At 43.7% G+C, this 19,443-nt stretch overlaps 1 protein-coding gene across 1 annotated transcript in view; it reads left to right on the top strand.

Annotated features, from left to right (window-relative positions):
• Positions 1-19,443, top strand: part of LOC140739661 (uncharacterized) — a 329,689-nt gene that overhangs the window by 265,748 nt on the left and 44,498 nt on the right. Inside the window, exons 8-12 of the mRNA XM_073068035.1 lie at positions 1,454-1,514; positions 9,949-10,044; positions 11,253-11,369; positions 11,788-11,925; positions 19,196-19,336. Of these exons, the coding sequence (XP_072924136.1) occupies positions 1,454-1,514; positions 9,949-10,044; positions 11,253-11,369; positions 11,788-11,925; positions 19,196-19,336 (553 nt within the window). The remainder of the gene's footprint in view (positions 1-1,453; positions 1,515-9,948; positions 10,045-11,252; positions 11,370-11,787; positions 11,926-19,195; positions 19,337-19,443) is intronic.

The following is a 19,443-nucleotide window of genomic DNA, read 5'->3' as shown; positions in this document are numbered from 1 at the left end:
ACTGACAATCAACATTGGCACACCTCAGAGATGATACATAGCCCGTTGTTCTACTCTCTACACTCATGACTGTATGGCTAGGCATCCCTCAAATGTCATCCATAAATTTGCTGATGATACAACTATAGTTGACAGAATTTCAGATGGTGATGGGAAGGCATACAGCAGTGAAATTTATCAGCAACTTGAGTGATGTCGCAGCAACAACTTTGCACTCAGTGTCAGTAAGACCAAAGAGCTGATTGTGGACTTGAGAAAGGGTAAGATGAGGGAACACACACAGGTTCTCATTGAGGGATCAGAAACGGGAAGAGTGGATAATTTAAAGTTCCTGGGTGTCAATGTCTCTGAGGATCTGTCCTGGACCCAACATACCAATGCAGCTACAAAGAAGGCAGGACAGTGGCTATATTCATTAAGAGGTACTGTGGAGAGCATTTTAACTGGGTTCATCACCATCCAGTATGGGGTTGGGGGAGCTATTGCACAGGATCAAAATAAGCAGCAGAAAGTTGTAAACTCAGTCAGCTGCAACATGAGCAATGGCCTCCGTAGTGTCCATGACATCTTCCAGCAGAGATGCCTCAAAAAGGTGGCATCCATCATCATGGTCCCAGGGTCATGCCTTGTTCTCGTTGCTACCATCAGGAAGGAGGTACACACTCAACAATTCAGTCATCCCCTCTGTCATCTGATTTCTGAATGGCCATTGAACCATGAACATTACCTCACTACTATTTTATTTTTACACTACTTGTTTAATTCAACTATTCAATTATATATACATATATACTTACTGTAATTCATGTTTTATTCTATTACTATGTAACGCATTGTTCTGCTGCGGCAAAGACAACAAATTTCACGACGTATGCCAGTGATATTAAACCTGATTCTGATTTGAAACATCAGCTGTTTAATCCCCTGCAAAGATGCTGCCTGCTTTTCTAAATTCCTCCAACATGCTTTGTGTCTTTGCTCAAGATATCCAGCATTTGCTGAATCTCTTGTGTTTACTTGTTCTCACTTGTTCCATTATTGTGAACCTCCACCTTTGAGAGACAGATACATTCCTGTGGCTGCTAATTAACGAGTCTACCCTGCACACACTGATCTATTCACTGGGACAGAGAGAGTTGACTTTGTGCACAGATCCTGTACAGGTATTTGGAATTGATTGATAGTTGGGCCACAAATCCACAATACCCAACTTTACACAAGAGATTGTGCAGATGCTGAAAATGCAGTCAAACACACAGAAAATGCAGGAGAAAGTCAGCATCTATGGAGGGTAGTAAGGAGTTAACATTTTGGGCTGAGACTTCCATCAGGATTCTTGCCTTTAGTCGTTTTCAGGAAGGGAGTTTCATTTCGTTCTCCATTGTGGAGTCAGTGTGATGGCGAGATTATACAGAGTATAAAACCCAGAGCTCACAGTGACAGCTGACACTAGAAAGGGCGAGTTGTGCAGAGAATGGGTCTCGGCAACATGAGCAGCTGCCTGCCTCTTCTGGGTAAGTGTTCATTCTGGAATTTTTCTCTTTCTGTCCCTGGTCCACTCTTTTCCCTCCCCTCTCCACTCCTCTCCCTCCCTGCCCTCCCCTCCCCATTAACTTTCCTCATCATATTTCTGGTGCTTCTCCATTCCTTTCCATTTCCAATTCTACAACACTACCCCCTTTTTTCAGCAGGGTTGCAAAAATCTATCCAACCTTCTCTGAAATATATTTACTGAGGTAATCTCCACTGCTTCATTGGGCAGAGAATTCCCCCCTCTGGGAAAAGCAGTTCCTCCTCATCCCCATCCTAAATCTACTCACCGGAATCTTGAGGCTACATACCCTAGTTCTAGTCCCACCTATAAGTGGAAACAACTCTCCTGTCTCTACTTTATCTATCCTTTAAAAGTTTTATATGTTTCTATGGGATCTCCTCTCATTCTTCTGAATTCCAGTGAGTACAGACCCAGGCGATTCAATTGGATTCAAAGTTGACTTGATCATTGAAGACAGAAGGTAGTGGTAGAGGGCTGTTATTCCAACTGAAGGTCTGTGACCGGTGGTGTTCCACAGGGCTCAATGCTTGGAGCTCGGTTGTTTGTGATATTTAGAAATGATTTTAATGAAAATGTGGATGAGTGGGTGAGTAAGTTCGCAGATCATTCAAAAAAAGTTTGATATTATTATGGATAGTCTAAAAGATTGAAACAGAAACATAGAAAACCTACAGCACAATACAGGCCCTTTGGCCCACAAAGTTGTGCCGAACATGTCCCTACCTTAGAAATTACTGGGCTTACCCATAGCCCTCTATTTTTCTAAGCTCCATGTACTTATCCAAAAGTCTCTTAAAAGACCCTATCATATCCAACTCCACCACCACTGCCAGCAGCCTATTCCACGCACTCACCACTCTCTGAGTAAAAACTTACCCCTGACATTTCCTCTGTACCTACTCCCCAGCACCTTAAACCTGTGTCGTCTTGTGGCAACCATTTCAGCCCTGGGAAAAAGCCTCTGACTATCCACACGATCAATGCCTCTCATCATCTTATACACCTCTATCTGGTCACCTCTTATTCTCTGTCGCTCCAAGGAGAAAAAGCCGAGTTACTCAACCTATTCTCATAAGGCATGCTCCCCAATCCAGGCAACATCCTTGTAAATCTCCTCTGCACCCTTTCTATGACTTCCACATCCTTCCTGTAGTGAGGCGATCAGAACTGAGCACAGTACTCCAAGTGGGATCTGACCAGGGTCCTATATAACATTACCTCATTACCTCGGCTCCTACATTTAATTCCACAATTGATGAAGGCCAATACACCATACACCTTCTTAACCACAGAGTCAACCTGTGCCATCATATTTGACCTACCAAAATGAACCATTTCACACTTATCTGGGTTGAATTCCATCGGCCACTCCTCAGCCCAGTTTTGCATCCTATCAATGTCCCACTGTAACCTCTGACAGCCCTCCACACTATCCACAACACCTCCAACCTTTGCGTCATCAGCAAACTTATTAACCTATCCCTCCACTTCCTCACCCAGGTCATTTATAAAAATTATGAATAGTAAGGGTCCCAGAACATATCCCTGAGAACGATCACTGGTGACCGACTTCCATGCAGAATATGACCTGTCTACAACCACTCTTTGCCTTCTATGAGGCAAGCCAGTTCTGGATCCACAAAGCAATGTCCCCTTGGATCCCATGCCTCCTTCCTTTCTCAATAAGCCTTGCATGGGGTACCTTATCAAATGCCATGCTAAAATCCATAGATACTACATCTACTGCTCTTCCTTCATCAATCTGTTTAGTCACATCCTCAAAAAATTCAATCAGTCTCGTAAGGCATGACCTACCCTTGACAAAGCCATGCTGACTATTCTAATCATATTATACATCTCCAAATGTTCATAAATCCTGCCTCTTAGGATCTTCTCCATGAACTTACCAACCACTGAGGTAAGACTCACTGGTCTATAATTTCCTGGGTTATCTCCACTCCCTTTCTTGAATAAAGGGACAACATTCGCAACCCTCCAATCCTTCAGAAACTCTCCCGTCCCCATTGATGATGCAAAGATCATCACCAGAGGCTCAGCAATCTCCTCCCTTGCCTCCTACAGCAGCCTGGGGTACATCTCATCCGGTCCCACCAATTTATCCAACTTGATGCTTTCCAAAAGCTTCAGTACATCCTCTTTCTTAATATCTACATGCTCAAGCTTTTCAGTTCCATACACACTTTCCCACTGACACACTTGATAGGTCCTATTCTTTCAACTCTTAACCTCTTGCTCTTCACATACTTGTAGAATGCCTTGGGAATTTCTTTAATCCTGCCCGCCAAGGCCTTCTCATGGCCCCTTCTGGCTCTCCTAATTTTCTTCTTAAGCTCCTTCCTGTTAGCCTTAAAATCTTCTAGATCTCTAACATTACCTATCTCTCTGAACTTTTTATAAGCTTTTCTTTTCTTCTTGACTAGATTTATTACAGCCTTTGTACACCACGGTTCCTGTACCCTACCATAACTTCCCCATCCCATTGGAATGTACCTATGCAGAACTCCACACAAATATCCCCTGAACATTTGCCACATTTCTTCTGTACTTCTCCCTGACATTGTTTTGGTAGAAAGGAAGAGTTTAGTTTAGTTACTGGTTTCATTAGTTCAGCAGAATACCAAAGGGCCTGTTCTCTGGTCCTTGGCCAATTGAATGAGTCCAGAGTCCAGTAAAGGTGTCCTTGGCCCACCCTTTGAGCATCTTCTCCTGGTTGAAGAGGGAGAGGAAATCAGTGGACCAACCTTCTGAGGATTTTGGACCAGATCTCAGACAAAATGGATGCCATCTGAATGGACCAACCATGAATTCACGGTATTGTTGAGGGTGAATCACATGGGCCAGCACATGGCCCAGTGGGTGAATGATCTCTGGGCAAATATGCTGCCATTGGTGCTGAGGGAGGAGACTAGACTCGAGCTTCTGAGGAAGTGAGAGTCACCGGACCCAGGTTCAGTATTGACCTCAGGTACTGTCTGTGAACTTCACAATGTTCTTCCTGGAAATGTTCCTCTGGGTACTCCAGTTGCCTCAAGGATATTCAGGGTTAATTCTCACTGGAAGCTACCTCTTAGTGTAGGTAAAGAGCGAAATAACCAAAGGGGAGCTGATGGGCATCTGAGGGAGAATGTTGCCAGGAAACAGGGAAATAAGAAGGGAAACAGGACAGATGGGATTGCTCTGCTGGAGCTGGTGTGGGGTGATGGGCTGAATGGTTTTGGGTGCCACACAAGTCACTAACATGGCAATGACCACCCAGTGTCACGAGAGGGACATCCACCCAGTCACCTGGTTTTCCCAAGTGCTTGCTTCCAGAATCGTTGAGGATCTCCAAAGTCATCACGGCCTGGAGACTGATCTTATTGAGAGCTGGTGGAGGACAATGGTCGGTTCCACCAATGTTAGGGAGTATCTGAGCTAATGTTTGGAAGGTCGTCCCACAAACTGTGTGTGCATCCTGACTGGATTGAATAGGTGAGAACATTTCTGTTAAAGGTACAGGCCTAGTCTCCTATTCCCTCTGGATCCTTGACTGGGTACAGGGCAGGAAAATGGTCAGAGATGGAGAACCAGCTATAATTATCATACTGACCGCACAGGCTTGAAGGGTTGAATGGTCTCATCTTATCTTCTATGCTTCTATGTGGAGGAGGGGCTGTCATCGAGTATATCTTCATGATCTGGTGATGAAGCCTCCACCATTTCCCCACCAGTTAGAAGCACGAGTCTCAGTTCAAATTATCTGGGACCTTGCATATGAGTCTCAGTACATTATGAGCTGCAGGTCTGTCAGTGGACTCTTCAAACCTCAGTACTTTTGTCCCAGCACAGGCTCATTCACAGCTTGAGTCCGAGTCTCAATCTGCGCCCCTCTCCAGGAATTCCACGCCAGACCTCAGCCTCTCGTCTGCCCCCTCACATCTGTGTGATTAGATGTGGTAGAAATAGCTTTACTCTGAATGTAGCTCATGTTGTCTCTACCCACGATATATTTATGGGACAATGTGAAGGGAGCTTCATTCTGTGTTTACCCCATGATGTCCCTGCCTCAGATGTGCTTGTGGTACATTGCAGAGGGAGATTTACCATGTATTTAACCCATGATATCCCTACTCAGGATGTTTGATGGGACGACACAGAGGGAGTGTTACTCTGTATTTAACCCACATTGTCACTGCTCTGGAAGTATTCGATGGGATAGTGTTGAGCAGCGGTTCCTAACCCTTTTTTATGCCATGGAGCCTGACCTTTTACCGAGGGATCCATGGACCCCAGGTTGTGAACTCCTGGTACAGAGAGATATTTAAATTGTATTTAACCCTCTCCTGCCCTGTCTCTCTACATTTGCTTTGTGACACTGAGTGGATGAGCAAATCCCCACCCTCAATTAGTTGGAGTTTCTGAGCAAATCCATTTGATCCTTAATCTGAGTAAAAGTCAGGAATGAGTATTGTTCCAACTCTAACAATTGCTGGGTGAGAGGAATGTGCTGCAGGGGTGGTGGTTCAAAGTCCAAAGTACATTTATTATCAAAGTGTGTAGACATTATAGAACCTTGAGATTTATCTCCCAACAGGCAGCCACGAAACAAAGAAACCACATATAAAGAGTAAAATAACCCATAAAAAGAAGACCGTGGAACACCCAATGTGAAATGAAAAACAAACATCATGCAGACAGTAACTGCAAACAAATTGCGTTTTGAACTGAAGTCTGTCAAGAGAGCCCCACAGTCCAGCGCAGAGCTGAGTAAAAGTTGTGGAGCAGCGATCAGAACCGGCTCAGACCTTGCCCCAGGCTTCAACATCCTGATCTTTTCAATCTGGCCCTGTACTTAACTCCCCGTCCAAACAATGGGTTCTGCCACATGGATACACAGGACTTCGCCTTCTTGATTCAGTTTGTATATCTCCATCCGCACATCGTGTTCAATTGTGTCGATACCATCTGTTGCCTGGACCCCGTGGCTTCGATTTGGCCTATTGTCGACCTTTTACACTCTTCTACTCTCTTGTTGATGGGTCTGCCATGTTGAATTGACTGCAAATCCGAAGGGAAAATGACCTGCTTGGTGGCGCAGTAAGATCAGCGCCAGACTCCGGAGCGAGGTTACCGAGTTGGAATCCAAGTCGGGTTGAGCGTTGAGCTAGCAACTCGGCCTCATAAAAACAAGAATAGCTAGCTATGGAAACAAAAGATGGTGCTCTGATAAGGGCTCTTCTTCTTCTTCTTCTTCTTCTTATTCTTCTTCTTCTTCTTCCAAAGGGAAGTTATAGACAATTACTTGTGATGATTGTAGTATGTGTCATCCTATACCACCTAGGAATTCATTTTCTTGCAGCCATTTTCTGCAACATAAACAAATGCGATAGAATTTATGAAAAACTATAAATAACAAAGGATGACTAAGAACTGAGTGCAAAAGAATTCAAATCATGCAAATAACAAAAAAGTAAATATATAATACAGAGAACATGAATGTGAGTCAATAGGTTGTGGAATCAGTTCATCATTGAGGAGAGTGAAGTTATCCCTGGTAGTTTAGGAGCCTGATGGTTGCTGGGTAATAACTGTTCCTGAACCTGGTGTTGTGGGATCTAAGGCTCCTGGATCTCACCATCCAGGACTTGCCTCTTTTCAATAGACCCATCGACAAAGCAGTACAGAGCCTGAAGACCCACACTCAATGTTTTCCAAACAGCTGCCATCAGTCCTGTCATCAGATTTCTGAAATGTCCATGAACTCACAAATTCTATCTCATAACACTTTGTTTGGCTCACTCTACCTCACTGAGGCCAAACGGCAGCTCTCCGACACCTCCTTGTACTTACCCCTGCCACAGGACCCCACTGAAAAACATCAATCCACTGTCTCCCGCACCATCTCCACCCTCATCAACTCCGGACACCTTCAGCCAAAAAACTCATAATTCCCACACCCCGCACAGCTCAGTTTTACCTCCGCCCCAAGATCCACAAGCCTGACTGTCCCGGCAGACCCATAGTTTCAGCCTGCTCCTGTCCCACCAAACTTGTGTCTGCCTACCTGGACTCCATTTTATCCCCCATAGTTCAGACTCTCCCCACCTACATCCAGGATACATCCCATGCCCTTCACCTCTTCAATAAATTTCAATTCCCTGGCCCCGACCATTTCATTTTTACCATGGATGTTCAATCCTTATACACCTCCATCCCCCATCAAGAAAGCCTCAAAGCCCTCTGCTACTTTTTGGATAACAGACCCCACCAGTTCCCCAGCATCACCACACTCCTCCGGTTGGTGGAGTTTGTTCTAACTCTAAAAAACTTCTCCTTTGGTTCTTCCCACTTTCTCCAGATCAAGGGCGTAGCCATGGGCACTTGCATGGGCCCCAGCTATGCCTGCCTCTTTGTGGGTTATGTGGAACAGTCTATGCTCCAAATCTATACTGGCACCAATCCCCAACTTTTCCTCCGCTACACTGATGACTACATTGGTGCTGCTTCCTGCACCCATGCTGAGCTCGTCAATTTCATCAACTTTGCCTCTAACTTTCACCCAGCCCTTAAATTCACTTGGTCCATCTCGGACACTTCTCTCCCCTTTCTTGATCTCTCGGTCTCCATCTCTGGAGACAGACTATCCACTGACATCTTCTACAAACCCACTGACTCCCATAACTATCTTGACTATACCTCTTCCCACCCTGCCCAATGCAAAAATGCCATTCCCTATTTCAGTTCCTCCGTCTCTGCCACATCTGCTCCCAGGATGAGGCTTTCCATTCCAGGACTTCTCAAAAGTCCTCTTTCTTTCAGGATCGTGGTTTCCCTTCTGGCGTCATCAAAGATGCCCTCACCCGCATCTCCTCCACTTACCGCACTTCAGCCCTTAACCCATCCTCCCATCACCACAACAGGGACAGGGTTCCCCTTGTCCTCACCTATCACCCCACCAGCCTCCGGATCCAACACATTATCCTCCGCAGCTTCTGCCATCTTTAACTGGACCCCACCACCAAGCACATTTTTCCCTCCCTACCCCTCTCATCTTTTTGCAGGGATCGTTCCCTCTGCGACTACCTGGTCCACACGTCCCTCCCCACAGAACCCCCACCTGGCACTTATCCCTGCAAGCGCAAATGCTACACCTGTCCCCACACCTCCCCCCTTACCACCATTCCGGGCCCCAGACAGTCCTTCCAAGTGAGGCAACACTTCACCTGCGAGTCTGCTGGAGTTGTCTATTGCATCCGGTGCTCCCGGTGCAGCCTCCTCTACATCGGCAAGACCCGACACAGATTGGGGGACCACTTCGTCGAGTGCCTACGCTCCGTCCGTCACAATAGACAGGACCTCCCGGTTGCCACCCACTTCAACTCTGCCTCTCATTCCCATCTAGATATGTCCATACATGGCCTGCTCTACTGCCATGATGAGGCCAAACTCAAGTTGGAGGAGCAACACCTCATCTACCGTCTGGGTAGCCTCCAGCCTTGTGGTATGAACATTGAATTCTCCAATTTCTGGTAATTCCCTCCCCCTCCCCCTATCCCAGGTCCCTCTCTGCCTCTCTCCCCTTTCAACTTTCTGTTTCTTTATCTCTACAGTTCTTTCATGCTTATCCCCTCCCCCTCCCCCCTTTATCTTTCCTCTGATTGGTTTTCCACCTGGCGCCTCTAGGCCCTACCCCCTCCCCTATCTCTATTACTGGGCTTCGGCCCTCTCTTCCCCCCCATTCCTGATGAAGGGTCTCGGCCCGAAACGTTGGCTACTCTTTTCTCACGGATGCTGCCTGACCTGCTGAGTTCTTCCAGTGTTGTGTACGTACACCTTCTTTGGCTATTAGTTAATTTTTATAATTTAAATGTTCAAAGTAAATACATTATCAAAGTAGTTATATGTTACCATGTGCCACCCTGAGATTTTTTTTTGAAGACATTTACAAGAAAATAAAGAAATAAAGTAAATTTTATATAAAACTCTACATAAAGGAAGACTAACAAACAGCCAAAGTGCAAATGAAGGCAAACTTGTTTCTTACACCACCAGGTTCAGGAAGTTATTACCTTATAACCATCATCCTCTCGACCCAGTGTAGATAACTTCAACAGGTGATGTGGAGTCATGTGAGCTTTGGACACCAGTGTCAGAAGTCAATACCGGTGGCTGGATTTTGGTCACTGAGAACAAAGCACTGACACTCCTGTGTTCAACGCCATCAATCCAAGGACTGGTTTTACCCATCTCAGGAGGTGGGGCTATTAACTCTCTCTCCCTCCCATAGCTGTCATCAGCCCTGGCTACGTTCAGTATTGGGGTGTTGTTTTCCAGGAGAGAAGGAGTAAAAATGATGGAACAAAAGTCTAATTGCTTCATTTTCTTTCCTCTAGTTATCTTGTACTGTAGTATGTTCCGAGACATTCTGTCCCAAGATCACAAGTGTCAACTAGGTTACCGATTTGATCCATCACTAAACGACTGTTTGGGTGAGTTTTAAATTCCCTCAGGTGACTGAGTTTGTTTGAAGTTTAAGTTGATGATACAGTCCAATTAATGGTTTCAATGAAAGTACACTCAGTGCCCACTTTATTAGGTACACATGTACACCTGCTCATTAATGCAAATGTCCAATCGACCAATCATGTGGCAGCAACTCAATGCACAACAGCATGCAGACATGGTCAAGGGGTTCAATTGTTGTTCAGACCAAATGTCAGGATGGGGTAGAAATGTGATGTAAGTGACTTTGGCTGTGGAATGATTGTTGGTGCCAGATGGGGTGGTTTGAGTATCTCAGAAACTGCTGATCTCCTGGATTTTCACACACAAGACTCTAGAGCATCCAGTGAATGGCAGTTCTGTGAGTGAAAACACCTTGTAATGATAAAGTGTTATTTTTTGTAACTCTGAAACATAACACTAATTAAAAGCAAAACCACAGAGACACAGCCAGGGATAACTCATGTAAATTTTGTTTCATTTAAAAGAACCAGAACACTTAATCAAAAAATATATTTACAATATTACTCAAATTACTCAGAGCCATGGGTAACTCATGTACATTTAATTTTGTTTTTACTTTAGTGGGATGTGCAAGTATGATGTGGTGGCCTGATGACGTATGCCATTCACATACTTTTCATTTTTACACATAACCCAGAATTAATCATTTAAATGAATACAAAATACTTAATCAAAGAATATATTTAGAGAAAGCTCAAATATTTCTGAGGTATTAAATAGACATCAGAAAGTTCAGAAATATAATTTAATTTATTTTCCACTCTATATCTCTAAATAAAATATTCATTTCTTTGAGATGCAGAGTGAAACAGGTCCTTCTGACCCAACAAGCCACACTGCAGCAACCTATCTATTTAACTCAAGCCTAATCACGGGACAATTTACAATAACCAATTGGCCTATCAACTGGTACAACCTTGGACACTGGGAGGAAACCACAACACTTGGAGGAAATCCACACACTCCTGGGGAGAATGTACAAGCTCCTCCCAGACAGTGTCGGAATTGATCTCTGAACTTCGGAATGCCCTGAGTTGTAATAGCATTGTGCTAACCGCTTGCTACCGTGGCACCCGATGTAATTTTCTAAATTCCACCAACTACAGTAGAATCCACTTGTAATGGAGAGCAAAATATTTACGATTGTAAAGAATTTTTCCTCTTTACACAGATACCAATGAATGTGAAACGACTTCATGTGGACCTCGCAAAAAGTGTTGGAACACAATTGGTTCTTACAAGTGTCGATGCACGGATGGGTACAATACAATCAATCAGGACTGTGAAGGTGAGGACTTTAAATAACTATGAAATCAAGAATAAAATTCTTAGTTACATTAGTTACAGGTCGATGGGAGTAGGCCGTTTAAATGGTTTGGCATGGACTGGATGGGCTAAAAGGCCTCCTTCTGAGCTGTACTTTTCTTTGACTCTATGAGGCACTACGGTCGAGAGGCGGTTAGTGTGACGCTATTACAGTTCAGGGTGTCAGAGTTTGGAGTTCATTTCCAGTGCCATCTGTAAGGAGATTGTACAAAAGTCTGGGCAGAGTAGTGGAGATGAAATTTCACTCTGATAAGCGTGAGGGTGGAGATCTCAAAGGTTAGATATATACCATGAATGGTAGGACCCTAGAGAGTATTGAAGAGTAAAGGGACCTTAATGTGTAGTCGAGCAATCCCTGAAGTGTTTCTCTGTCTGCACAGATATCGACGAATGTAATTCCTCTCCGTGTGCCCGTGAAGCAACTTGTCAGAACACAGATGGTTCATTCCAGTGCATCTGCAGCAGAGGTTTTCAGTCGTCTGAGAAGGCTGGCTCCAATGGAAGGAGGAGCTGTGAAGGTAAGGATCGTAAATAACTGTGACATAGAATGAAGGTCAAATTGCCAATCTCCAGGGTGGTCAAGGTCAAAGTCAAAGTTCAGGTTATTGTAATATGCACAAATATATGTAGGTATGCATTAGTGGAATGTAAAACTTACCTGATGGGCCAAACGGCCTAATTCTGCTCCTATGTCTTTTGATTTTTCGGTCTTACATGCAGCAGCATCACAGGCACTTAGCATCATATAAACGTCATTCACAACACTCTGATTAACTGGTCCTGTTTGGGAGAACTCTGAAAGAACAAAAACTAATTGTGAATGTTGCCAAGATTCCCTTTAGTTACTGGGGACAGTATGCCATATCCAAGAAAAGAGGTTCTGGCAATGGAGAGGGTTCACAAGTATGATCCCGGGAATGACACGGTTAATGTATGAGGAACGTCTGATGGTTCTAGGCCTGTACTCACTTGTATTTCTTTAGCAGAGGGTGGTGAATCAGAGGAATTCATTGCCTCAGATGGCCATGGAGGCCAAGTCATTCGGTGTATTTAAAGTGCAAGTTGAGGGGGACTTCTGGTTGGCAGCCATATGGAGTAGTCGCAGAGAACAAGCGCTCCGTTCTATTTTCTATCTCCACACTCCTTCTTCCCCCTTCTCTCATACCATCCTGTTAGACTTTTTGCTCTTCCACCTGTCTGCAACTACACTTGCTTCACAATCACTTCAAGGAGTACTAAGCCTGGGAAGAAAGACAAATCAGCGGCTGGCCTGACTGTGGAGGCCATCTCTACACTACTAGACCAACATCGTGCAGCATTAGTGGCCAAATTCAAATCTTCTTTCAGCCTGCTGGAAGTGAAACTTGACCAAATACAATCCAAAGTGGAGGACGATGGCCAATGCTTACCTTCTCTCGAGCTCACCACGAGCGATCTGATCCAGCACGTCAGTGAACTGGAAACTATCTGCTCCAGCTTACGTGAAAACAATATCAGGTTAACGTCTAAAGTTACTGACTTGGAAGGCCGGAGCAGATGGCAGAACCTACGCACCCTGGGCTTGCCCGAATCTATCGAAGGCAGGCATCTTACTGAATTTTTTTCCACTCTGCTTTGTGAGATTTTCGGGAAGGAGACCCTCCCGTCCCCGCCAGAGATTGACAGAGCCCACCGTTCACTAGCAGCTAAATCAGCCCCAGGACAGAGACCATGTCTGGTTATTCTTTGCCTGCACCGCTACAAAATTAAAGATCTCCTGGTCAGAGAGGCCCGGTGGAGAGGGAAGCTAGAATACTACGGCCAACAGATTCGGGCTGTGGAAGACTACTCTCCTGAAGTTTTGAAACTGTGAGCTGAGTACAGAGAAGTAATGATGGAGCTATACAACCGAGGACTCAGGCCTCTCCTACTATTTCCTGCGCATCTCCGCATCACACTTCCCAGCGGTGATAAGAAGTGGCTACGCTCCATGGACAAAGCACGGAACTACATCAATAGCCTCCCCACTGCATGGAACTCTTCATAAAATGCTTTTTTTTCATACCCTCTGCAGGCAACGTTAGTAGCGAGGTCTGGTCTGACTTGGCCGGGTTAGGTGCTGACTACTATGAAGGGTGGAATAATATTCACTCAAACTGCTCTCTCTCTCTCTCTCTCTCTCTCTCTCTCTCTCTCTCTCTCAAGTATTTCCTTTTATCTCCAATTCAATTAACTCTACAACCTTACATGGGAAGAGCGCTCTGGGTAAAGTCTGCTTTTTTAAGATTATTTTTTCACTTTTTTCAAATATAAGTTTATATTTCTGTTTTATGGTTCATTTTTCAGAGCCATGTTTAACAAACCTTGGGGAAATTGTTTACCTCTCATTAAGCACAATGTCAGTTTAGGAGTGTTAAATGCTTACTGTTTCCTTTAAATAATAACGGGGTGGCAGATGATGCTACGAGTGATAGCAAGTTGTACTGTTGGGTGACTATTGGTCTTAAGAGCTTGATGCTATGTTCTTTGGCAGCTGTCTTGTGGGTTGGGGTGGGGGGAGGATATTCTAATGCCAATACTGTTTTAAGAACCCTTAACAGTCCTCGTTCTGCAGGATTTATTTCTGCTCTGCTTCTCTTTGTTTTACACTTTTGCCTCAGAGCTGATATCTGAAATCTTGATACCGCTTATGCCTATCAATCTGTATCTTTTTTAAAGGATAATGGTTACTCAGTTAAATTTTGTCAGGTGGAATGTCAAGAGGCTGAAGCACCCTGTTAAAAGAAGGAAGGTGTTCTCGCATCTCAAACAGTTTAATACAGCAATTGCATTTCTACAAGAAACACACATTCGCAGTTTTGATAATTCCTGTCTTATGTCACGATTGACGGGGTAGCACTTCCACTCCACTTTTCAGGCTAAAGCCAGGGGACTCTCAATTCTCATTAACCAAAATGTTCCCTTTGAGCTCCACAACACAATATCAGACACAAACGGCCGTTTTGTCATTGTCTCGGGGAAATTATATAATATATTGGTAGTGCTGACTAACATATATGCTCCTAACTCAGACGATGTGGGCTTCTTTGAAGATTTTTTTCCTGCACTGCCTGATCTCAGTTCACACTCTCTCATACTAGGTGGAGACTTCAACTGTTAATTAGATCCGGTGCAGAATCGATCATCTCCTTTTCCCAGAGTACTAAGCAAATCTGCCTCATTAATTCAGTCCTTCCTTTCCAACTATGGCATCTCCGATGTATGGCATTTTCTCCACCCAAATAAGAGAGAATATTCTTTCTTCTCACGCGTTCATCACTCCTTTACTAGAATTGATTATTTTATAATCGATAATCAGCTGATTCCTTTGGTCTGTTCCCGTGTTTATCAGAGCTTAGTGATATCAGACCATGCCCTGGTTGTCCTGTCCATAACTCTTCCTGGCCTTCCACAAATAAATAAGCACTGGCGTTTCAATTCGACCTTACTGTCAGAGAACGATTTTGTAAAATTTATGGAGGACCAGATAATCTTTTTCCTTAACACCAATATGTCACCTGAAACCTCAGGCCTGGTTGTTTGGGACACTATGAAAGCATACCTCAGGGGTCAAATAATCTCCTACTCTACGAATATGAAAAGAAAGACCCATAAAGAATGACTAAATCTGGCCAATCAAATTAAAGAAATAGAGTAACAATATGCTCAATTTAAAAATCCAGAGCTGTACAAAAAACGAGTGGAACTCCAAACCAAATTTGATCTTATTTCCACTCACCCAATTGAACGCCAACTTTTGAAGAGCAAGAGCTGGTTTTATATCCATGGTGACAAATCTGGCAAATTTTTAGCCAACCAATTAAGGGATCTTAAAGCCAAACAACACATCACAAAACTTTGAATGGAAAACGGAAGCATCACCTCGAATCACTCTGAAATCAATAATACATTCAGGAGTTATTACTCCCGACTTTATTCTTCTGAATCCCCAAACGATAACATTTCGGTCGAGAATTTTTTAATCAGCTTAAGTATCCCTACGCTCTCTCCTGATTTCAAAATGAGACTGAGTGAGCCAATATCATTAGAGGAAATATCCTCAGCCATCTCATCACTGCAAACTGGTAAATCTCCAGGACCCGATGGGTTCCCAGTAGAATTCTTTAAATCATTTTCATCATTGCTCTTACCTCAATTAACCTTGGTTCTATCTGATTCATTTAAACAAGGTAAATTGCCAGCTTCATTTAACGAGGCATGCATCATTCTTCTAGCAAAGAGAGGCAAGGATCCAACAGAATGCTCGTCATACAGGCCAATCTTTCTGTTAAATGTCGATGTCAAAATTTTAGCTAATGTCTGGACCTGTAGACTGGAGAACGTCCTACCCTCAATTATTTCTGAAGACCAAACTGGCTTTGTCAAAAACTGCTTCCCCCTTTTTTAACATACACCGCCTCTTTAATTTTTATACTCACCTTCAATTGGAATCCCTGAATGTGTCATTTCCTTTGATGCAGGGAAAGTGTTCGACCATGTGCAATCTTTGCTGCTTTAGAAAAATTTAGAAAAATTTGATTTCAGACCGAGTTTTATCATGTGGATTAAATTGTTATATTCGTGTCCCACTGCCTCTATTTTGACCAATGGTCAGCAATCCCAACCCTTCAACCTCAAACATGGAATCCGCCAAGGGTGCCCTTTAAGCCCATTACTTTTTGATCTGGCCATAAAGCCACTAGCGATTGCGTTCTGTAGTTGTGCGGACCTGATGGGGATTTGGAGGGGGGGATTTGAACACAAAGTTTCCCTTTATGCTGATGATCTTTTACTTTTTATATCAAACCCAATCACCTCCTTACCCCCCCATGTTCTCACTCCTTGACAAATTTAGCCAGTTTTCTGGATACAAACTTAACTTACACAAGAGCGAACTTGAGAAGCACAAACATTAGAGTTTCATAACCTCCCTTTTAAGGTAGTGAATAACCAATTTACTTACCTTGGTGTTACAGTAACAAGGAAATATAGGTGTCTTTTTGGAGAAAACTTTATTAATTTGTTAAATCAAACAAAACAGAACCTAGTAGAGTGGTCACCCCATCCATGTCCCTGATGGGCCGAATCAACGTTGTCAAAATGAACATCCTTCCTAAATGTTCATACCTTTTTTGATCCATACCAGTTTTCATTCCTAAAGCATTTTTTGACTCACTAGACTCAGTCATATTGCCCTACCTATGCAAGGGCAAGTGTTCCCAACTGAATAAAGTTCATCTTCAAAAATCTAAAAGTGTTGGGGGCAGGGCTCTGCCCAATTTCCACTTATACCACTGGGCAGCTAACATTCATTGTCTCATCTTTTGGTCTCATTTTTATAATCAGTCTGACTGCCCATTATGGGTGACAATGGAGCTGAACTCTACTAAGAATATTTCCATCTCTGCACTTCTTGGATCCGCACTCCCTTTTCGTACATCTAAACCAATTGCTAATGCTGTCATCAGGCACACCCTGAGAGTGTGGGCTCAACTCAGAAAGTATAGTGGCCTCCATGGCTTCTCTCTTTCAAGTCCTATTCTACATAATCATCTCTTCCTGCCTTCTATACATGATTCAACATTTCAAGACCGGTACAGAAAGGACATCAGACGCTTTAAAGATCTTTTTTTTTAGACAACTGCTTTGCATCATTTGAACAATTGTCTGCAAAGTTTAATCTCCCCAACACTCATTTCTTCAGATATTTGCAATTTAGACATTTTATCCAGCCTCTGATACCAAACTTCCGAGACAACTGACACAAACGTCATTGATTTGTTTCGCTGTATGAATCCATTGTGCAAGGGTCTAATATCTATTATCTGCAACAAGATGGCGGCTCTCAGGTAAGCCTATCTTGACAAAAGTAAAACTGCCTGGGAGCAAGATTTAAATTTTTCATTGTCAGAGGAGGCATGGGATAAAGTCCTCAAATTAGTTAACTCGACCTCTTTATGTGCCCACCACTTCCTGTTACAGTTCAAGGTCGTACACAGGGCCCATATGTCTAAAACTCAATTATCTCACATTTACCCAGATGTTAATCCCTGTTGCGACAAATGCAAAAGGGTCGAGGCTTCCCTTATCCATATGTACTGGACATGCCCTAGTTTGGAAAAATGCTGGAAAGGTGTCTTCCAAACTCTATCCCAAATACTTAATTACAATCTGGAACCTAACCCTTTGATCAACCTTTTCGGCACCTCCGGAGAGGGGGACATGCACCTAAGCCCAACTAAACATAGCACGCTGTCTTTTGCCTCTCTGTTGGCCAGGCACGCAGTTTTGCTCAGGTGGAGGGATGCTGCCCCGCCCATCCACACTCAGTGGCTCAGGGACATCATGTCCAGTCTACACCTTGAGAAGATCCACTACTCAATCCTCAATTCGGAAATAAAGTTCTAAAAGGTGTGGGGACCCTTTCTTGAATATTTTCAAAATTCCTAGCCAGACTAAAGGTCCATTCTTTCTCACTTTCCTCAGTACATAAATCCCTGGCCTCCAGAATTTCCCAGTAAAAATCTTCGGTCTCAGATTTGTTGTCATACAACAGCCTACATGTTAGAAAAATACACCTTCTCTATACCAATGCATCTCTGTGGGGACAAAGGTTCTGTTTAACTCTTTTTGCCAATGCATTGATGGCTTGGAGTTGGAGACTGGGAGGAGTGGGGTGATAATGTTTGCACAATGGGTGCATCTCTTTCATGAATGTGAATTGTACAGTTGTTACATTCGTTATGCACTGCACAAATCTCCTTTACACTATGTTCTCTTTATTAAAAAAACAATAAAAATATTGTTGAAGGAAAGTGGAAGTTGATAGATGATAGATTAGGAAGTGCATCAAAGGTTACAGGGAGAGGCAGAATAATGGGGTTGGGAGGGATAATAAATCAGCCATGATGGAATGGTGGAGCAGACTCAATGGGTCTATGTTTTATGGCTTAAATACTGCAAATTGTGAAGTTGGAAATCCCAAATGAGGAAGTGGGGAAGCTCAGAGGATCTGACAGCAGCTGTGGAACGAGGAACTGGAAACGTGAGAAAATGAGACAAGAAAGTGTGTCCCTGATAGAGTGGTGAGACCAAGTTGTTAAAAGAGACACAATGCATCCAGGTAATGGATGAATGGCCACAATTAAAGAGAAAGTAAAATCAAAATGTAGGATGCAGAGTCGAGCATGCTGGAAATTTGAAACCAGGGATGATGCTGGAATCTCCCAGCGTTCTGTTTCTCATTCATAGATGCTGCCTGACCTACTGAGTATTTCCAATGCTGACCTTCCAATGCAGATTCAGGGAGGGAGTGCTCAATTAACTGAAATTTACATGTGACTAAACCTGGTCTTGCCACGGTCACATTAAAGATGAGTGGAGCACTGAGAGTCCTCTTTCCTCCCCTGCTCCCGTCCAGTGAAAAGCAGCTCCAGTACAGAAGGTGAGGCTGCTGCTGACCTTCCACACTGCTGTCAATAAGCTCATTAAATGGAGAGCAGGGTACCAACCATCCCAGTTTCTAACAGGTGACCAACCATTTGGTTCCTTGAGTCAATTCCATCTGCTTCTTAACTCCATTTTCTGATTTTCTTTTTCAAACTGTAAGGCCCCTTCCCAAGAATAGTCACTCAATCCTTTGTTCCAGCGGAGGTCTTCTCTGGATTAAACAACACGGTGCTGAGTTACTCCATCCTGACCCACAGAGCCCGGGTATAAAAGGGAGCAATCCATGTTTACTATTGAGAGAGATTTTCCCTGTTCACACAGATATCGATGAATGCAAGTTCTCACCTTGTCACGAACATGCAACTTGTATCAACGTAATGGGATCCTACCAGTGCAACTGCAATGAAGGGTTTCAGGCATTACCTGCGACCGCCAACCTCACGGCAGGGAAAGTTTGTGAAGGTAAGGACTTTGTATCAACATGAAAATGGAGAATAAATCCCATCTGATTGTGGATATCAGTCCTCCACAATTCGCCTGGAGAGTCCCACAACTAAAGAACTTAATGG

This window comes from Hemitrygon akajei, chromosome 16 (genome assembly GCF_048418815.1).
Source record: "Hemitrygon akajei chromosome 16, sHemAka1.3, whole genome shotgun sequence".
Taxonomy (NCBI): Eukaryota; Metazoa; Chordata; class Chondrichthyes; order Myliobatiformes; family Dasyatidae; genus Hemitrygon; species Hemitrygon akajei.
This window is presented reverse-complemented; position numbering and strand designations above follow the sequence as displayed.